This window comes from Rhamphochromis sp. 'chilingali' (assembly GCF_963969265.1).
Source record: "Rhamphochromis sp. 'chilingali' genome assembly, chromosome: 11".
In the NCBI taxonomy this organism is placed as follows: Eukaryota; Metazoa; Chordata; class Actinopteri; order Cichliformes; family Cichlidae; genus Rhamphochromis; species Rhamphochromis sp. 'chilingali'.
The window spans coordinates 8,075,664-8,097,100 of record NC_137938.1 but is presented as its reverse complement, the minus strand read 5'-3'; the positions used below and the strand labels follow the sequence as shown (position 1 = coordinate 8,097,100).

Sequence of the window (21,437 nt, the reverse complement as noted above, 5' to 3'; positions counted from 1 at the left end):
TTTGATAAATAATCTAGACAGCTATAACACGTAGCTGTAATTCACAACCCGGAAACTCAGGTTTACGACTGTCGTGAAGGCAGCGTGTCTCTCTTCCAGTCAGAACGGAGCCATATGAGGTGAACCTGCTTTACTCGCGCTCCTCACACTGGACTCATTGTGGTGGTCAGCTAACGGTAGCAAATTATCTTATGATGATATCAGTTAGCTAATTTGTTTAGCCACCGCAGCGCTTACAACATTTCGCTAGCTTGCTTGGCTGATCGGCTTGGCTGATGTTGCTGGCGGATGAATTCGTTGTTTTTCATAATGTCGAAATCGTTCCGTTATTTTTAGCTAGCACTGCATGCTAGCGCAGCTAATAGTGGTAAGCAAAGCGTGACTAATCGGTCTATCAGAAACCGGAGGAATGGAGCAGTGGCAGGACGCGGCCTCTCGGCAGGTCAGCCTGCTTACTGATCGTGTGAATGAACTGTTGTCCAGAGGTCTGGAGCTACTGCGCTCCGAACTCGGCGTGGATTTGGGGCTGAAGCCGGAGCTCATTCCGCCATGGATGATCCTTTTGCTGGCAGGTACTGGGCTGCTGCTGATGGTCGCTTTGTGGGCCTCAGTCTGTCGGGGTCTCTTCAAGAAGCGCCCTGTTATGAGCCATGCGGACGACGGAATTGAACTAAAGCGAACTGTCGGTAAACCCGTCAAATCCGAGGAACCGAAGAAAAAGAAAAAGAAAGCGGAAAAGGCACGTAAAATGAAGTCTGTTTTATTTCCAGCTTTTCCCTATACCGCTAGCAGGGCTAGCTGTCAGGCTAACGCCACGGTGACAACTAAATCTCATGTCATGGCTAAAACAAGCTTCAGGCTAGTGTTCTGTCCGGCTATGCCGTTAATGGTTGGCGTTTTATGCATAAGTAACAACGGTATAACTTATAATGATACTCGTGAATTTTAAATGACCTTTCCAGAAATCTCAGCCAAACGGGAGAGCTATCGCTGAGCCACAGGAAGAAGCCATAGCGTCGGAAGAGATAGTGCCACATCACCAACCGCCCCCACCAGAAGTCAAGCCGGAGAAGGTTGCTGAGGTAATTTAAAATCGTGCCAGAATCACACTCTGTTAGGACTCAAACCAATTAATTTTTCTATTTTAATTTATCTACCATAATGCTTGTCTTTTGTAGCATTTTCTATCATTCGCGTTACTACTTTGACGTCTTCACTGAATGTAGTCAAGGAAGAAAAGAAAAAAAAAAAAAGAACATTTTCGCCCTTTCACTCTTTAATGACGCAACCGGCCACTGGTGTTGGGTTACAGTCTTCAGCTGTCATATGCAGCACAAATGTGGAGATGTCCGCTTATCACAGCACATAGTGTCATCTTCTAAAGACCACAATATAAAAGTATTGGTGACCCGGAAGGTTCGGCAGTCAGACGTGGAATCACGCAGGAGATAAAGTAGTGCTCACGAAAAGTACATGTAGAAGATTTAGGTACAGTGGATGTAGTTTCACTTATAAATAGACGAGGCCTGAGCCTGCTGTGCAGCATGGTTCATTCAGCATGTGGTCGCGTTCCCCCTCCTTAATAAATCATATGTTCTGCATACTATCAACATCTTTCTGATTCTGTAAACTGTCATATAACCTTGTGTGTTTATGTCTTTGTCAAATATACTGGCTTTTGTTTGCAACTTTATGTCCGCTCTTTGTTTTCCAGGTGAAGAAGTCAAAGAAAAAGGCCAAACAGGCTGTGAAGGAGACCAAGACAGTGACTACAGATGGCAAAGAACCAGAAGAAGGTAAAATGTTCTGAGTCCTGTCATCATTTAGCTGTTTTCAAAGTGATACTCTGGTATTATCTGTGGTATTTGACTGTTTTAGTTTGTTTAGCTTACCTCATAAGGAAGACATACCCAGTGACCTGACCAGTGAACCACAAAGGGAATAATTAACAGCGTGGGTTTAGTTACATGCAATCGGTGTCTTAGTAAAATTCACTTAGCCTCAAGTCTACATCCAGTCCTTCGCCCTGCTTAATCTGTACCATTTTTTCCCCCTCACTAATCCTGTAATGAACTCCTGCAGTATTTTGTGACAAATTCTACACTGAACTTAGTGCTACCTTTCAGGCACATGGGAAACCAAGGTCAGCAACAAGGAGAAACGGGAGCAGCGCAAGAAGGATAAGAGTTCCAGCGATGGCTCAGCCAGCCCCGGTGGAGGGGGAACACCTGTGAGTGTTCCCACAGAGCAGCCCAAGGCCTCCACAGCCCCTGCACCTACCAACCAGAAGAAGAAAAAAGGTGGCTTTTTAAGTGTCCTTTCTGCATTTGAAGAGTTCTTTTTAAAGATCCTGTAGACAGTTGCACAAATGTTGTTTCTGTATACATTGTTGTTGCCTTTCGTTGGTCTCTCGTGGCCAAAACAGTCTATGAATACAGGCATTATGGGAATTTGAGTCTCGAGTGAGCTTTCTCAGAATTGTTTTTGCAGTGTTTTTTCTTGACCTTGCTCTTTATTCTCAGGAGAATCCACAAAAGTGAAGCCTGAGAAGGTGGAGGCTGTTGTCTCTAAAGGTAATTATCAGTATGAAATTGAGAAAGACATCACACATTGATATTAGTACGTACTAGAAGTAAATTACAGCAAAGTCTGGGTTGATGTGCCGCTAGCCTGTCAAGTGGAATCAAATGTTTCTCTCTTGGTATTAGTTAACAGCAACAATGCGGTGGAGGTGTCCTCTGCTGTACCTGATGTGCCGGTAAAGATTCCTGCTCAAACTGTTGCTCCCAAGACTGCCTCCTGTACCACCAGCAGGGAACCACCACTGTGGAAGACAGGGATTGATGGTACTTCTAAACTCTTCATTGTTGATCTTGACTTCTGTTAAGCATAGTGCTTTAAAATAATTATTACAATTAACTGGCTCGTTTAAAAAGTCACACATCTACAAAATATCCCCCATGGTGTATTCAGATCAAAAACAAAGCAAAGTTTTCACATGGTGCAGGTGCATACAAAGCAGGTGCAAAGACAAGTGTGAAAACATTTCATCTTTAGCAAACGATCTATAAATCGTTGAGTTTGAGACAGAACAAAGAAAGTGTAGGGCTTAGAGAAAAGGCTGGGAATTTGTAAAACTTCTTGTAAATTCTGAAGATGGTGTTTGAACCTGATTCCAGTCTACTCTTTCTCCTTTTGGCTCCTGCTATATTGGGTTTTCCAAAAAACAATTAATTCTTCATTATTGTCCTGAACACATCTTTAGATTTGTTGTGTTTGGGAGAAAAAGAAACTATAAGTGTAATAGAGCTTCATATTAAAAATGGCTTACTGAATATTAACTCACCATCAGTACCAACGGTACCAACTAGTCTGTTAGGGCACATTAGTCCTCATTCATAAAGTGCTTTACAAATCAGAACATTACAGCTGCCAGGTGGATTTTTCCCGTTTGAGTGTAACTGGTCAAACAACAGAGCCACTTACTGCTAAAGAGACAGAGTGAAAGTGGACAATATATCCTTGGTTTCGTAACATAAAACTCATTGTTGCTCCCAGGGAAAGCACAAAAGTGAACCCAGTCCTTATTTTCCCCTGAGTTATCGATTTTGTCACTAGTTAGCCAACATAAGCTAATGTAGGTCTATTAGCAACAACCAACCAACAACATGACATCACGTTCTGTACTAACAGAAGATAGTGCTATACATGTTTTTAAAAATTTACGCACAGACGGCGTTAAATCTGTTTTTGATAGGTTTTTGTCTAAAGTTTGACAGTAAAATTCTCTTGAATTATTATTTTTTATTACTTTAAATATACAGCTGCTTAAAGGCCCCATTCAGACAATTTAGAATCCCCAAGGTCAATGTTTTGAGCAGTGATGACACAACTTCTGTGAAATGTGTCTTTCAGAGGCGTGGACTGTGAGTAAAAGGGGAATGCCAACAACCCAGGTAAATCTGATGTCTTTACCGAGTCTGGGAATTGGTACTGCTGGTAAGTATACACTGCAGCAAAACTGAGTCCTGCCACTAGATGGCACTGTTTGTCTTGCCCAGATTTGGTTGTATTAACGCGGTAATTGTTGTCTCCATAGAGCCCAAGCCTGTGAACGACCTGCCGTGGATCAGTCAGCCCAGACTAGATGATGAGTGGTCTGGACTCAGTAAGTGCCATTTACTGGTTTTCTTTCACCGCACTGTTTAATTTTGATGTTGCTTGATGTCATTTCTGTTGTGGTACTCCTTCACGTTTATGTCTCGTGACACCCTTTTTGTCTCTCAGACGGTGGTTCTGTGGACACCAGTTCTGACTGGAACGCCCCCTCTGAAGCATGGGGCAACTATGAAGAGCCCACCCTCGAGCCTCCTCCAGCACAGGAGCAGCCCCTCCCTGAGCCAGCCAAGGTTAATCTGTTGATCGGAGTGGCAGTAAGTGTGGCCAAGCTCTGGACAAAAATAAGCATTATAGAAGTTTTTAAAAATAACAACCCATTAACTAATGAGTCATCAGGGCTTAGACTCAATGAGCTGTCCTCGTTCTTTCTTTTGACTGTGACCCTGCAGCTCAGTGGCTCAACACAGTAGACTGAATAGACAACATAGTTTATCATATTATGGCGGCTGTTTGAAACCAGTATGTGGATGTGTACAGATCATATAGACTTCAAAGGCCTTTCTCATAGCGGACATTTTTCTACAGTATGACAAACACAGGTGTAATAAATGTTGCAGTGAATAGCAGTTTACTTAAATGTTGATGCGATGACATGTTGTCATGTGCTACTGTGCCTTGCTTCTGCCAACAGACAGTGGAAAAGTAAGGAATTACCAAAGCATTCCCATTTGCTCTAGAATTTCTAATATAGTGTCTGTTCCTGCGTTTTTAAGTCATGTTTTATCCTCATGGGTTCACAGGAGGATGGTGACGATGAGAAGGATAAGGGAGTGACCACTGCTGATGGAGCGGCTAAAACTAAAAAGAAGAAAAAGAAAAAGAAGAAGGCTGCTGAGGAGGGAGGAACAGCTGGTCAGGTAACAGCTTGTGAGCAAATGCACCGCTGAGTGTAGTAACCTTAAAAGGTGTAAAACAAAGAGTGGTGAGATGTTCATTCTCCTGGATATTTTTTTTTGTCTAAATTCCACTTGTTTGTTTGTTGGCTCAGGAGCCGGAGAAGGAAACTGCACCTGCAGCCTCGGTGAAGAAGCAGCCACCTGTTCAGGAGAACGCTGCTGCCGTCCAGCCTGTCAAAGCAGCTGTCGAGGTCAGTGGGCTGACGGGCAAGAAGGAATCAAAGATGATCTTGAAAAACGCGGCTATTCTGTTCTCTGACCCGTAGCCTTGCAGCTGTTTCTTTTTCGCTCTTAACTTGCTGTTTTCCCTTTCCTAACAGGTGAGAGCAGAGCGTCCAGTGAAAGACAACATATCCCAGAAATCCCCTGTCACACAAGTGCCACTGAAGCCAAATGAAGGAGAACCAACTGCCAAGCAGAACAACCTTCCTGCTCCGACACAACAAAGTAAGCGCTAAACACTGTCAGATGTGACACCAGAACCTTGTGCATGCTGGTACTGAGGCATTTGGTGCAGCTAAATATGACTTTCCCAGTTGTCTAGTTGTTAACTCTGATTTACTTGTATTGGAGTATCAGATGCACATAAGCTGCATATTTTGCAGCATTTACAATTTCAGGTTCTGAGCAGTTTGGCAGCGTGCTATTAATGTAAAGCAAATTAATATAAAGCAAACTGAATCTCCTTCACTAACAAATCTGTATCCAAATCCAGATGTGGGTCTTAAAGCTTTTCTCCTTTACTTTTGTCTAAACCTTTTTTTTTATGTTACTTTTTATACAAACAAAAAACAAGTAGATCCGTTGCTGAAGTTGGGACAACTATTGGTGTCCAGTGTCTCCAGTAATTATAACGTTGAAAAATGAGTACAATCACATTTTCTATAAACTTGTTACTCAAGTATCACGTTCATGTGACAATGCTGAAGTGTGTGTTTCAAGGTTAAGCTTGTTAATAATCTTAGGAAATTTAATCTGCAACAACTTGGATCATTTGCTCTTGATACTGTATGCTTTGATCAAGCTCTTTAAATCTGTGCTCAGCTCATTTCTATTACCCACGCCATCTTTTTCTGGGAATGATGGGTTAAAATTTTGTCAGTGGAAGTCAAACTCTTTTTCTCACCAGTGAATCAAACAGATGTGGGGTTATGCTCATTGAAAGAGATGTTTAAAGGTGTTCCTACCTTTGTGTGTTTCCACAGAAAAACCTGAGGAGAGCCAAGCGCCCAAACCAGCAAAGAAGAAGAAGGCGAGGAGAGAGACATGAGACGGAGTCCACTCTGCAGGCCTCTGTATGCAAGAGACTTGATACTCTGTTTATGCAACACCTTTGGTGGCAGGAACTCTGAACAAAGATCTTCTCGATGGACTCTACCTTGAAAACGTGTGGAAACCGAAACAACTTTTATACACATCCACGTGTCAGCAGGCGCATCGTTGAAAACTGAAACTAGATGCAGTGCAATCTAATGTAATGCGGTGTTGATGATTTTTAAGTATGCATTTGATACTGATTGTGTCTTCTAATTCCACTGAATCCAATAACTGAAGGAGCTGTATTGTAGTAATTAGACGTGTAGAAATTACTGATCATGTTTAGAAGTGTGTTATCGTGGTGGCTATCGAACGCAGAATTACTGTGTAGAGAATGCAAACGGTTGCATCAGGTTACACGACACTAGGCCTTCGCTTTGCTGTCCTTTTTTTTTTTTTTCTTTTTTCTTTTCTTAAATTGCTCTGATGTTTGTAAGCTGTGGCACCGGTGAAAAGAGCAGGAAGATCAAATGTTTGTGTCAGCGGTTTGGGCTCGACGGCACGTAAACATTTGTGACATGAAATGAGCTGTGAGCGTTGTGAGACCATGGAAAAGGGACTCATGAGCCGCACTGTATTTTTTATTTTACTTTTTTTTTTCCATGTAATTTTGAACACTTCATGGACACACTCTCCATCTGGTCTGTCCCCTGTCTGTTGTTGTACTGCAGTGTGTCGAGACAACAGTTTCCTTGCCGTGTTTACTGTCTGTGACTGCTCTTAGGAGCGCAGCCGCGTGGGAGCCTCTGATCGTACACGTGTCACGGCAGTGTCATCAACCTCCTCATGATTTTCCACCAGTGAGTGATTCCGAAGTCTTCAGAACCTTTTGTAAAACCTGTTTGTAACAAAAGAAAAGCTTAAGCCATATGTAAAAAGACTAAATAAAGGCCAGTTTTTCTACATTTGGGCTTCTTCATAGCACAGTGTGGATTGTCCCATCACTCTGAGAAACAGTGTTACTGCTGTTGAGCTCAGGCCTCAGGCCTGCAACCTCACCTTTAGAAGATTCACTTTATGTGGAAGTGGGAAAATAAAAGTGGACTTGCAAGGATCAAAAGTAGCCAGGTTTCTCCTTAATAATAATAATGGACTGCATTTATAGAGCGCTTTTCGGGACCCTCAAAGCGCTTTACAATTCTACTATTCATTCACTCTCACACACTGGTGGAGGCAGCTACAGCTGCCCTGGGGCAGACTGACAGAAGCGAGGCTGCCATATCGCGCCATCGGCCCCTCTGGCCATCACCAGTAGGCGGTAGGTGAAGTGTCTTGCCCAAGGACACAATGACCGAGACTGTCCGAGCCGGGGCCCGATTACAAGACGAACTGCCAACTCTTGAGCCACGATCGCCCTTGCATAAGGCAGTGGTGCTTTTTAAAGACGCGACCAGTAACTTCCAGATTAAAGTACTTATTTTAATCCCCGGCTGTATAACTTTCTGGAAATGACGGGTTACATCATCGGATTTGATCCGATCTAATCTGTCACACGCTCCAGTGTTTATCATCCTCAGGACGAGTAAATGCATCCTTCTGCAGCGGATCGGCAAAGCTGATCAGACTATAACCGGAAGCATCGGGATCCTTTTCTTTTCAAAATAGTAGCATGCTCAAGTTGTCATTCGGGTAGTGTGCAGAAAAGAGGAGGAAAAAGTTTTATACGACTGATTTCACAAGCACACATTAGCCTGCCATTTGATGACTTTGACAAATTGAATTTGGTCCGCTTGATTTGATTACTCATCAAACTAATCTTATTTTACTAATCTGGAACTATTTGCTCCGTATGTCATCGCTATCATTACAAAATGTACATCAAATCACATCCATGTTAAAATATGTGACACACATATTGGGCGGGACAGAGTTTGTCTTCCTTTAAAATAATGTAAATGTCTCACACTGGCTTAACGCAGTGAAGAACAATGAATTGAAATTACTGAATCCGTAGATTAAGGAAAATAAATGGTGATGTATTTGCTAAATACATCAGTATTTGCAATATTGCTGTAATAAAGCAATAAATATTCACCTTAAAGAGCACAGTGAGACCGCTGGTGTTTAATTTTGAAAAAACGGAAGTCGTGATTTTAACTGTGACGCGGGCTTGTCGCGTTCTGGTCCGCTAAGCTGCTCACCGTGATAAGTACCGGACGGGTCAGGGGCAGTCAGAGCCTGTTCGTCAACTCTTGCTCGGTGAAGACGTCGATAGGACAGCGGGGACTCTTCCTTCACATACACCGACACCGTTTGTAAATGCCTGCAGACACACAAAAGATGATGATGACGGCCTCTCCGTGGGACCGCTGGTACTCCACGCGCTGCTGCCTGTGTTGCCATGTCCGCACGGGAACCATCATCCTGGGGGTCTGGTACATGGTGAGCATCGCCTAACTCTGTCACTCACTGCATGCGTGTAGACTTCAAGAAACAGCAGAGCCAGAGACAACATGATATGAGCACAGGATTTAAGAGTATATAATCTGTCATTTAAAATCATTTCACGTCAGACTTGATCTGTACTTGCCTTTTTGATATTTATATAGCTGGAATCAAAATATAAAGATGACATTGTTTTAAATTACTTTATCCAAACTTTTATTTGTAAATACAGGATTATTGATAATACTTAATTTAAGAAATTACTTATAGTATAGACACTTTAATCAAGTATTTTAAAATTGATTAATGAAACAATTCTGTCTTTTCTGTGTTGTGGCACTAAGCTCTTGTGGAGCATGTCTGTGAATTAATGCTGGTGTAGTTGAGTATATCAGACTGACTAAACCAAACACCACATGTGGAAAAAGCTTCTCTCTGCTCCCTATGAATAAATAAGCAGTGGGCCTCTTCAGGTAGGGTTTTGTGTCAGGCTGCCAATTGACTGTGGAGAATTTTCCATTACACTCACCTGATCAATGGGGATGTATGAGTCACCTGAATAATGAGAGGTGCTGGCCAGAGCAAAACAAAGACTTCTACTGTAGGTACTTCATTTAACATAGCTGCACTGTCTCCACGCCAAGACTTAAGAATTTAAGGATGGTTACTGGCTGCAGTCTGTGATGATAAAAAGTTAAGTAATGTAAAGAGCACTAACAGACACTGCTCTGCAGATTATTAATTATGTGTGGAATGTCAGGTGAAGAGGTTTACATTTCTGGTGCGCCATCTGTGCATACTGTTGCCTTCATCTGTCCATATGTTCTCTGTCCCTAAGCTCATCAATGCTGTGGTGTTACTCATCCTGCTCACTGCCCTCAACGATCCTGAGCAGTACCACTTGACCAGTGCAGAGTTGGCTAATGACCTGGATGTCATGGATGATGCCAGTAAGTAGTGTTTTGCAGTAAATGTATCATAAGTTGTCTCTAAGAGTTATGAAGTAGATTATTGTTAGGAGTTTTTACATCCATGTATCTTTTTGTATACGAGGGTTAAATCTTGATGGAGATTTGCTAGAAAACCCAGTGGGCTCTGTGGTGTTTTTCTTAAACTCTTGCGTGTAGGTAGATCCGTCATGTAACTAATGGAATAATTTACTGTGTTATTATAAGGACCTCAGACATTGTCTAAAGTGACAGTCTTCATTTCTGTATAAGTAAAAACACCCAAAGCCACAGCCTCCCAAAAACCCAATGTCCATCTGTGCAGAGCATTTGAAAAGCCTTCTTAACACACCAGGTGCGTGCTGGAACAGTCTGACCAGGGGTGACTCACAGCACATGGTGCTGGTAGTCTCTGATTGGGAACGACTATTGTCCCAGTTCCAGAGGATGAGCGTTGTCCTGTGACCCATTAGTACATGCTGGACCAGCCGGTGCCACTGCAGTTTTACAATCACATGCATAGAATGTTCAGATTTCTGAGGTTTATAAGTATCAGTTCACTCAGTAACATGCACTGACGCTTGCTTTTGTGCAATAACAGTAAACATCTTTTGTTTTAATCTTTTCTTAGTAAAATAATTCTCCCCTGAGAAAAACAACATCATTATCCTTAGGGCTTTGACTCTAGATGAGAAGAAAGCTACTGGTTCCATTTGTTTTTTTTCAGCGTGTAACTGGAGTTGAAGGGGAATTACCGTAGCTCATTAGCTTATTATAAACACACTGAAGCTAACAACTAGCTTGTCACATTTTAATGTTTTTTAAGCCAAATTAAACACGAGGTATATGATATAAATATTGAGCTTTTGTGATAGATTTTAAGCTCAAATTTTCTGGTTAGCTATAATCTACCAAACAGAATCAATGTTTGGGTATATTTATAAATGTTGGGGGAAGAAAGACAAGCTAGTCTTTCTGCTAGCTAACCTTCGTTTAGCCGCATTTTTATGTTTTGTGGTGGCACTTAAAGACAAGATATAACATGCTAATGGATGAGCTTTATACTTGTTGCTATATCGATTTGGGGCACAGTTTCCTGGCTTCCAGTCATTATACAACAAAATATTATTATATTCTGAAATTATGTGTAAAATGTATAATAGCTTAAGCATTCACCACCAAATAGCAAGAAGGGAAGGTTAGCAACAAGCCTGTGAACATATTGGAGAATTCAGCTGTTGCCAGATATTTTACTCATTAGCTGGTAAAATAAAACAAAAAGGGGTGAACATCACCAGGCGGCAAAATTGTTTCTGCTGCCCCAGATGGCATAAAATCAAAAAGCTTTTTATGCTGGTATTTTGCCATTTACCTGAATTAGATTCTGGGAATAAAGTGTCACACTTCTGAGTTGTCTTTTTTCTTTTTTTAAACCACAAATCTGATCCATCCTGTGACTCAGAGCTGTGAAACACTGATTGTCAGGTCATTATTAAAAGAATATGGAAAATAATGGGTCAGGCAGGAAAAAAAAGTGGCGTTTCATTGAAGTGACTATTATTTCCCTGTAGTGCCACTTTTATTTTAAGGTTGCTCGGCCCTGCGCTTATGTAACAGAATGATTAGTTCTGTTCTGTTGAGTTGATTTCAGGTCAGGCTGACACGATGTGTATCCCAGAGCAGAGGTTAAATCCTTTTCTAGTTGACAGATGCATCATGCCATTGTTTTCTTCTGTTCTCCATTTGTGGTCCCTTGATGACACCATGTTCTAAACATTTTCATAAATGTAATTCAGGATTGATTGCGCCACAGCCAATGTGACTACAGCCTGAATTAAATAGAAAGCAAAGATCTGTACAGCTTTTTTGAATTTCTACCTTTTCTCCTGTTGCTTCAGACATGTGCATCGCCTCAGCGATCTCTCTGCTGATGATACTTATCTGTGGGATGGCAACATATGGTGCCTACAAGGTAAAAAAAAACATTTATTTTACTCTCGTAATTGTATTTCACGTGTTGCTGTTTCCCTGTTGATTCTCTGCTCTTTGACAAATAAGCCATTCTGTCCCAAATATCTAACGTTAAGGTCTTTATTTCAGTTACGTCCCGCCTGGATCATCCCTTTTTTCTGCTACCAAATATTTGACTTTGCCCTTAACACCTTGGTGGCTGTTAGCATCGTAGTTTACCCAAACACCATTCAGGATTACCTGCAGCAACTGGTGAGAAACATCTGATATATGTATATATTTATTTTACTCATCATTTATAATTTGACATGAAATGAAAACATCACTGCTGTCTTTCTGATTCCTCCTCAGCCTGAGAACTTTCCCTACAAAGAGGAAGTTGCTGCTCTCAGTAACGTGTGCTTGGTCGTCATCGTGCTGCTCTTCATCGGCTGTATTCTCGGCTTTAAGGTAAAGTTTTCTGCGCCCAGTTTACATATTTGTCTCATATGCTTAGCAGCACCTAGAAATGTTTCCTGGTCTGCTGACAATATTATGCAACCTTGTTACACAGGCTGTTGCCTTTTTACGTAACCCTCTGTTCACATGTGGCTCTGTGATGTGACTGAAGTGAGGTGGAAATTGATTAGCTTTCACTGGTTCTAGGTAAAGTAGAGCCCAGGAATGAATCTTGAAAGCGTGCTGTGGATAAAACCTCGCTCCAAAAAAGCCGAGAAGCTGTGTAAAAACTCAGAATGCAATGATTTGCAAACCTTCAAAACAACATGTCAAATGTTGACACTTTAGACATTTTGTATTGTTTTGACTGTGCTCGTTTTCAGTGTCTGGACACCTTTTTGTTTTACACCACTCTGTAAGTGCTTCCCACTCCTTGTTGTGGGATTTGAGATGCTCAACAGTTTGAAGCCTCCTTTGTTGTATTTTGTGTCAAATGTTTTCAGTGAGTAATGTGTCTGGACTCTCAGTAGGCCAATAGCCCCTAACTCTGGACTCTTATTGTTCCAAACTTTGTTTGTCATCCAGTATTAATGATGCCCTCACATAATATGTGCACCAATGGACCTCCATTCGATTGCATATGCTAGCTTTTGAACTTTATTATAATAAGCTAGCTGTTCTCTTCATTCTGACGGAGGATTTAGACATTTTGAAAGCTCCAAAAAGAATTTTAGCTTCTGGTTCATCAGACCACAGTCTCAGTCCAGCCTGACTGAGATCGGGCCCAAAAATGGGATCCCGTTAGGACTCAGGCACTGATGGCAAAAAACTGTAATCAGGCAGATTTTCCAGATTCTCTTTTAAGTATATTATTTTGAATTTGCTCATGCAGTCCTGCCCCTGTCTCAAATGTTTAGAAAAATGTTGCTGGTTCATTTTATACATGATCCCAACAGTTGTTGGAAATGGGACTGTATTTTTCACAGCAGACATATTTGATTTATCACAGCAAGAAAAGCGGAGAGCACAATACCAGAACCCCAAAGCAGCTACACTGAATTCAGACACCATTTCTTTTATTATTTATATGTCAAAGTGAGAAGGAAGAAGTGTAGTACTATACTTGTAATATAAGGTTTACTCTCAGCTTTCCTTCTGAAAGATTTAAAGTCAGAGTCGGGTGTAGGAGTGTACATATGTGTAGTCTCAAAATTATATTACAGTGTTTCTAGGAAATTTGTGATGATGGTATTTATGACAACACAGAAGAAAGGCTGAACAATGTGGTGACTGCAGTGAAAAAAACACAAGGAGGCATGTTTAATGTTTCTTTTCCAATGAGCTTTGGTTATTTATGCAATGTAAAGTATGAATTATTCCCACGAGGTGCCAGCAGCTACAGTGGTGACACAGCATAACTCATATATACAGTGCTGTGAAAAAATATTTGTCCCCTTACTGATTTCTTCGTTTTTTGCATATTTGTCACATTCAAGCAAATTTGAATGTTAGATGAAGATAACCTGAGTAAACACAAAATGCAGTTTTTCATTCATGATTTCATTTATTAAGGGGAAAGACCTATCCAACCCGACCCGGTGCTGCGTGAAAAAGTAATTCTCCCCCTGTTAAATCAGTTTTTTGGAAAGGAGTTCACTTTCACTAGCTGCACCCAGGCCTGATTACTGCCATAGCCGATAAATCAAGAAATTGGGCCGTTTTAAACCTGTAGCGGTGAAACAAGTTTGTTTTTTCAACCAGGAGCAGGAAGAGTTTTCTTGCATGTTTTGCAGAGTTTGATGAAGGTTGTTGAAGTAGCTCACTTTTTACTAAATCATCATTGGCTGACATACGGCTCTCGCTCCAGAAGGTTCTGGGCTTGTCGTGTTGTTGTGCCTAAACGTAAACTCTTTGCTTTGCAATCTCATTGACGCTGCAATATTTTTTTTATCATGTAAAACTGTATACCGATATAATCGACCAGCCCTAGGGACGAGTTACTTCCTCTTTTTTTATTAATTTTTTTCAGCCACACTATTAAAGTGGCTCTTTGAGGGTCAGTGTGTTCTGATACTCAATTACTGAACACTGTTTAGTAAAATTAAGCAAACATTTATGGTTCCAAGGCAACCAATTACTTCCTTGCATCATCTAAGTTGGCCTGTGCCATGCACACTAAGTGTGTTTGCAGTAGCAAACTCCTTATTTATCCAAGTGTGTCCCTGGGAGCTCTAGAATAAACCTCTTAATGGTCACTTGGGCAGTGTGGCAGTTGGAAATGTGCACAAAACAAGCAGGCACTTGGCCACTTGCAAAGTGTGGGCGCACCCGTTAAATCCTGTGGAGTTGAGCTGTTAATGAACTTCGGACGGAATCAGGTCAGGCCATTGTCCAAAGCTGACATTTCTCACTTTAAGCACATAGGAGGGGCAAGCTAGCTCACCTTAGGTGAGCGTGCTGCCTGGGTAGAGCTTGCACGAGGTGTCACACAAGATGCTCATATGCTCACTGTGAGTTCACTGCACATTCACCAGCCTTATTCTTACATGGGTGCAGTTGGACATCGCACAGGCTTTGTACTTGAGAGCAGGTTAAAGATAGTTTAATTTGTGGTCCAGATGCAGTTGACGTTTGTGCTCTGACATAAACCTGTGTAAGGTAAAGGGCGCTTTAGCGTCAGTGCAATATTTAGCCTCTTAAAAAAAGTTGCAAAGTACTTTAAAAAGCCATGAAGACATAAGAAAAATCCTAAAAAATAACTTGTTTGTATTATGTATCTAAAGCCAGTAATTCTGTCAGATAGTTGCTGTGATTCTGCTTAAAACCAAAACATTTGTAGTCTTTAACAACAAAAGGTTAACCCTGAGATAAACTGAGATAAAATAAACTGTAACGGTTAATAGAAGCTCATATGTTTCATACTATAGTCGATCAGGGCCTTTTTAGATTGCAAACCCCATGTAATTACCCCAAATCCATCTTTTTAATCAGCACCACTGTCTGAATAATTTCTGATTCAAATAACTGGATTTGCACAATCAGCATCATTATCACACTGTCAGCATGGTTTTGCAGTGGACCATGAAGTAAATTAAGCGATTGCTGCACCTTCCTGTGGAGGTTGTTTGAATAACAGAGCTGTCAGAGCATTAGGGCTGATACTTAATTGGTTCTTATGGTAAGAATGTTTGAGAGCTCAGCCTGGCTTTGGTTCCTGCTAGCGGATGGATGTAGCAGATGGTGTTGTGTTTGGCCGAGGCATTTCAGTAGCAAGCCGCCTGCTGAGAGCCAGATGATTTCTGGATGACAGAGAACAACAGGAACTTGCTACTATAAAGAGACGTCTAATCGTCAGACAGATTCTGCAAACACAATCTGAATCTAAAGAAGAGCGAGAGTTTATTTAGAATAACAACAATTTTACTCCAGCCTTACATTCTGGTGACAGTGATGCCATCTGTGTCAGTAGGTGTGCAGAAAACTTACTTTTACACCGCAGCTTCTCTGGGGGCAAGATGACCCAGTTATATCTGGAACACCTTGGAAAATTCATTTGCATAGTAACGAGGAGAAGCTGCTTGACTTAAAGCTTTAATACAAGCATCCACTGAGCCGTGCTACCAACGGGGCTGATAATAATTTGTCTATGATTTGTTATTTACCATAACTGTGTTACGTAGTCCATGTGTCTAACATGTGTTTATGTTTTCTTTCTTCCCATTCTCAGGCATACCTGATAGCATGCGTGTGGAACTGCTACAGATATGTGAGCGGACGGGGCAGTTCTGAAATCCTGCTGTACGTCACGACCAATGACACCACCGTAAGTACTGAGAACAACGCTGACTTCTTTGTTTAAATGATAAGACTGGTGATGTCATGATATCATGTCCGTTCAGGACTTTTCCATGCATATTGGTAGCATTTAGCATCAAGCCCACTTTTTCCAGTTGTACTCGTAACAGTTTGCGACAAATACAGTGGTCTGTTTGGCATTTGTTTGGAACTATTTTCAACAGGAAATTAATATATATTTGGCACTCCAAACATTTTCACAGCAACAGCAGCACACTTTCTGTGGGACTGAGCCAGAGTAAATGATTGTGTGTGCTAATTAAGGTCATAAAACACAACGTTATGTGTTTTTCTCAATGGGTTTTAGCCAACACTGAACTTCTACAGCACAGAAGAATGAAATAAATCAGACTAGCAGAAGAAAAAAGTATTTTTTTAGCAGCACTTTATTTTGCTGTCAGACCACCTGTGCAAATGTTTCCAGTGAGCTGCTACAAACGCCTGTGTGCAGAGCTCGCCAGACATGTGAGGGTTCTCGCTTCAACACTAATAATGCACTCATTCCTCACGTGCAGTGTACAGCTGTCCAAATACTTGTAATTTACAAGTCAGCAGTTATTAATGTATGACAAATAAGAATAAACTTATACAAATATAAGTATAATATATTATACTCAAAGTCCATTAAACCCTCTTTCATGTCTAAATCATCATTTAGGGAACTAACATTAAACAGTTTCTGATCTTTGCTGTTTTTCTGCATTTTCCAAGAAGTAGAAAAGCAGCTTCTGTGCAATCCAGACTGCAGGTCACGTTTGGATCGTCTGCGTAGGTTTCCTCTGCTCAGGCCAGTCTGGCAGCCATAAAGTCACTATGTTGATGGGAGAAAGAACATTTAAAGCTGTGCTGTAGTAGCGCGTAGTTTTACAGAAGCTACAGTAGCATGGATGAATGGACAGACTTGGAAAGAGAGACGAGGATCCATGCTGGTGAAGTCATTAGATGGGTACAGTAAGCTCTTTTTAGGGCCTCATGTTGGTGTCTTATTGACCGGACCTGGCTCTCAGTTCACTGTTACCCCACTGCCCACACAGCTAACTGCTTGACTCTGACAGAGGGGAGAAGACTAATGGAGCTATAGAAACACTAATGACTGTTTTGACTATTGCAAAACGTGGTTTTCGGTCTGAACACATAAGGAGCTGCCAGTAACTGGCCCCATCAGGACTGATATTTGACCTTGCAATATATTGGGTTTCACAAGTATTTTGACAAAACCTGTGCTCCCAGTCTGCAACTTAGGACCCCTCAGGGCGTAACACTGCACACAATTTAAAACAGCACCTGATGGTCTACGCGCTGTAGTTCCACTCGCTCCTGATGTGTAAAACACGTGGGCTGTAAAGAGAGACCCAGGAGGCAACTTTCCAGCTGACTGACATCATCAGTGAGGAGTGCCAGAATATCAGCAGCCATTTATTTCCTAACATCAGCCTCACGTCTGCAGGGATGCTTTTTCAATTAGAGCTAGCCATATTTAATGGAAGCTCCCCCACATACCACAGCTGGGTTTGTGGCTTTTGGTTAGCAGCTTGCATGGTGTTACATCAATTATATGATGGTTAGGTCTAGATGGTCCACTAATGCATTGCATGTGAACTGTATTCTTGGGCATAAAGAAAAGTAATTGACACCTACACACAGGTGCTTTATTGGAACAATAAATAAATGCATCATAGTAGAAAGCATGCTTAATTTCTCTTCATGGAGTTGGTGTGGGTGTTGACTCTTGCTTGGCCCCACTCCCCACAGATCACGGTGTCGTTCAGGCATGGCACACAGACTGGGGATTTATTAGCTAGAATAGAATAGCAACTGTTAGATTTGATCCACTGTGTATCCATAGATGCTTTCCAATACACACACAATGCAGCAGAAGATTTATTATACCCCAATATTGCCATAGTGATTCCTGTGCTGCTTGCTTCCGGTTGTAATCCTGACTCCTGTGTTTCCCTCTCTGTCAGTTTGCTTCCTATTTTATTATTTTGGGCTTAGCGTCCTTATATTCCTTTCTCTTTATTTTAGTACCCTCCCTTTCTGCAGCTCATAATTGTCTCAGTTGAATCCACCTGTACCTTCTTTCTCCTTTCCCTTAAATTATATATGGTGTGTTTTGTTTCCATTGAATTACTTTGTTTTCGCCGACTCTTGTGCTGGCTCTCCTGCACTCGGTCAATTCTTTTTTTATTTATAATCTAATGCACCAGATGTGACCAGATGCAATGCACTGTTCTTTTTCTGGACAACAGATGATGTCACATGTGTCACAGCAGGGCACAGACAGATGATTGAAGTTGTGTAGTAACCTTAAAGTTCATGATATGCATACCACATGCTACAGTATGCACTTTAAAACGATTTCAGTATGTGCTGAAACTCTTTAAAATGATCTAATATATGCAAGTACAGGCCTAAAGGAAGTTATTGATTACTTAATATCCCACATATTTATTTCAACATCATTAAAGTTTATTGTCACAAAGGCAAGACTGTACCCTCATTGACTCATTGTTAAATACTTAATACCACATGCAGGTCAAACACATAGCGTTGTTGAGGAAGCCCACATTTCTGTTGTGAGAATGAGTGCTGGAATGCTGAAAGAAATCTTTCAGATCCAGGAAAACATTATACAGCCTTAAAATTCATCAGGTTTTTTTTTTTAAGTTCCTTCATGGTGGGACCTCAATTCTGGCTTTTTCATATCACATAACGGGACTCAGCATTGAGTGGAGACATCAGTCCAGCTAAGACTGTGCCTTATGTGATGCATATAGACAACCATTAGCCAAATTTATTTTGGAACTCCCCACTTATCCTACTTTTACTTTTGGTGTAGGGGATGAATAATAAAAGATGAACAAGTAGATCTGTCCTCTCTAGTTATCTGTATACAGCTCTAAACTAAATCTGGCTGCTGACAGATGCTTTTGATTTTCACGTGGCACAATTTTAGGACACTTGCTTCATGTACTACATTTCCTTCCTGATATAATAGTAATAGTATTTCAGTAGTAGATTTAAAAAACTTTTTTTTTTTTTACATAAAATAACAGGGAAAAGTCCTGCAAATAAATTCAAAAATGAGCATGGGAAGCTTGATGGCTACTACATGTTAGCACTGCTGTTGTAAGCATGGTAGTATATAGGTCAAAGCCGCACTGTGCTGAAGTACAGCCTGCTGCTTGCATGCCTTTTTTTCTTATGTATGACATTTATTTTAATATTTTGTCTAAGAAGGCTTCCAATCAACCGCTCCAACTGCTTATGTAATGTGCAGTGCAAATAAGACTGGTCATCTTGCCATACTTGCATTTTACATGTTATATAATCATATTTAACTGCAGCCCTGCAGTTTAGCCTATTTTATTGGGGAATCAGACTGATTTCTGTGCAAGCTGTTCTCTCTGGGCTTACAAATATTTCACTTAATCCAAAATAAATTTTTAATATTTCATTTTTTTCTGTTTCAAGTTACATCAAAAGTGATGTAATATTATGCAACTTTACCAAAAACATGTTCATATTGATCAGACTGATTTTCATGGTGTTTATTCTGAGTCATGTCCTCATTTCTTTGTCTTCCAGGTGCTGTTACCTCCTTATGATGACAGTGTCAGTGTCCCTCCCAAGCAGGCTCCTCCACCTTACACCACTGTTACAGCATGAAAACATTCCCGGGATCCTGCCGACTGCTGTTGATAAAAGCACAGCAGAATTGATGCACCACACTGCCTCTCCACTGTACAGTATATTTCTGGATATATTGTAGCTACACACACATTACCGTTCTCTTAATGCATTCACACGCATATGTACAAAAACACCTTGGACAGATATACAGACGCACACCACCGTGACCTCTCATCCCTTCCTGTTATTTACTTATTCTTATGTATTTCTCTCCTGTAGCTCTCTGTGTATCTCTGTGTCTTAGTATTCATCCAGAAACGATGTGCACTTTTATGCATTTGAAGCGAAACAAGACAAAAGCACTAGAAAGTTCGATAGATGATATATATTTTTATTAATTCTATTTATGCTCTCTGTGTCTGTAATCGTATTCTGTGGGTCCTACCTTTTCACAAACATATTTAACTTGTGCAGAAATGCAAAAAACCCAACGTATGGCTCACATTAACGAGTGAGGAGCCGTTGCGTGTTTCCTGTTTGTCTCGTCTGAGCTCGTGATCAGGGTTGGATTGCCTTCATTCATAGCTTTCTCTCTCATGGGGTGCACTTCATGGAGCCACGTGTGAAGTGTCACCTTGACGGGAAGTTTCCCAAAGAAATGCACCTGCCTGTGTTCTGACATGATCAAGGAGCAACCTAGTGTATATCAAACATATCAGCGTATTCTACCACAGACATAATCACGGTCTCGTGTTCTAGAAATCAGGAGTGTTGATTTGCGTTGACTGATATTCATAACTTTCTAATGTAATTGTGTCTTTCTACTGATTGATGACAAATGTCTTGGATTGCTGTTTATCTAGAAGCACTGATCTGGAATCAGCTTGCTCTTTGAAGTCACTATAAGTTGGTTGCTGGACAGAGGACTCGGAGCCCAATAAATATGGACTGTGGTTGTGTTTTTTCAGTTAAGCCTAATGGGAGCTTTCTTGTCTGTGTAAACATTACACAAGTCTGTTCCACCAGATGGAGTTACTGGCAAACCACTCGTCCCTGGACACAAAATGTCCTGCAAGGACTCAAATGTCAAACCTTCTGTATGGAAAACAAAGATGTGACATATATTTATCTATTAAAATCCAATTTCACTGATAGATGTTGTGTGTTTTATTTTGTCAAACATGTATATGAACTTGAGCAGACATGTTTCAAGGGTCAAATGGAGCTCAGTGTGTGTGTGTGTGTGTGTGTGTTTGCAGGAATTATTTAAATTAATCTGGTTAGGGTTTTTTTTCTGCTATTAAGAGTTAAGCTCTAGCTTAAATGGAAGATGTGATGTCGAAAAATATATTTGGTCACTGAAGTGAGCAGTGACTGTATAGTCTAAGGAGCTTGGAAAGAAAAGCGTCTGGAGTTCTTTAAGTTTCCTTGAAGACGTTTCACCTCTCATCTGAGAAGCTTCTTCAGTTCTAAGAGCAACTAGTGGAGAGTCCCAGATTATAAGCCCTATGGGAGTGTCCCCAAGAGGGTCATGTGATTTATTGAGGTCAAATGGACCTCAATATATCACATGATAGGGTGGGGATAGGTTTCACAATGGGTTCACCTGAAACCTTGGCTGGTTGTGACCCACACCCATTTTCCCACCTTGGCTAGTGTGATTAGGTAGAGGATCAATAGGGGGTCCATGACCCTCTTAAGAGGGACACACCCATAGGACTTAAAACCTGGGACTCTCCACCATTTGATCTTAGAACTGAAGAAGCTTCTTGGATGAGAGGTGAAACGTCTTCAAGGAAACTTAAAGAAGTCC

At 41.0% G+C, this 21,437-nt stretch overlaps 2 protein-coding genes across 2 annotated transcripts; both read left to right on the top strand.

Annotated features, from left to right (window-relative positions):
• The first annotated feature begins 88 nt into the window (after window positions 1-88).
• On the top strand, window positions 89-7,313 carry LOC308405908 (protein LYRIC-like). The gene is made up of 13 exons (XM_080896704.1): window positions 89-739; window positions 963-1,082; window positions 1,715-1,796; window positions 2,127-2,300; window positions 2,523-2,573; window positions 2,709-2,846; window positions 3,916-3,999; window positions 4,100-4,168; window positions 4,288-4,433; window positions 4,920-5,036; window positions 5,168-5,266; window positions 5,396-5,522; window positions 6,281-7,313. The coding sequence occupies exons 1-13, from the start codon at window positions 410-412 to the stop codon at window positions 6,343-6,345; spliced, it is 1,602 nt and encodes a 533-aa protein (XP_080752830.1). The 5' UTR covers window positions 89-409; the 3' UTR covers window positions 6,346-7,313.
• Window positions 7,314-8,502: 1,189 nt separating this feature from the next.
• On the top strand, window positions 8,503-20,767 carry LOC308406447 (lysosomal-associated transmembrane protein 4B-like). The gene is made up of 7 exons (XM_080897474.1): window positions 8,503-8,774; window positions 9,616-9,727; window positions 11,623-11,696; window positions 11,825-11,947; window positions 12,047-12,145; window positions 15,861-15,956; window positions 19,580-20,767. Exons 1-7 carry the CDS (start codon window positions 8,652-8,654, stop codon window positions 19,658-19,660), a joined length of 708 nt encoding a protein of 235 aa, XP_080753600.1. The 5' UTR covers window positions 8,503-8,651; the 3' UTR covers window positions 19,661-20,767.
• Window positions 20,768-21,437: the final 670 nt, after the last annotated feature.

Bases quoted from the DNA above. Each gene is read 5' to 3' on its own strand.
- LOC308406447 (XM_080897474.1), top strand. From the start codon at position 8,652: ATGCCTGCAGACACACAAAAGATGATGATGACGGCCTCTCCGTGGGAC. The intron at 9,728-11,622 runs GTAAGTAGTGTT...CTGTTGCTTCAG, and splicing joins GGATGTCATGGATGATGCCA to ACATGTGCATCGCCTCAGCG. The intron at 11,948-12,046 runs GTGAGAAACATC...ATTCCTCCTCAG, and splicing joins AGGATTACCTGCAGCAACTG to CCTGAGAACTTTCCCTACAA.
- LOC308405908 (XM_080896704.1), top strand. From the start codon at position 410: ATGGAGCAGTGGCAGGACGCGGCCTCTCGGCAGGTCAGCCTGCTTACT. The intron at 740-962 runs GCACGTAAAATG...TGACCTTTCCAG, and splicing joins AGAAAAAGAAAGCGGAAAAG to AAATCTCAGCCAAACGGGAG. The intron at 2,574-2,708 runs GTAATTATCAGT...TCTTGGTATTAG, and splicing joins GGAGGCTGTTGTCTCTAAAG to TTAACAGCAACAATGCGGTG.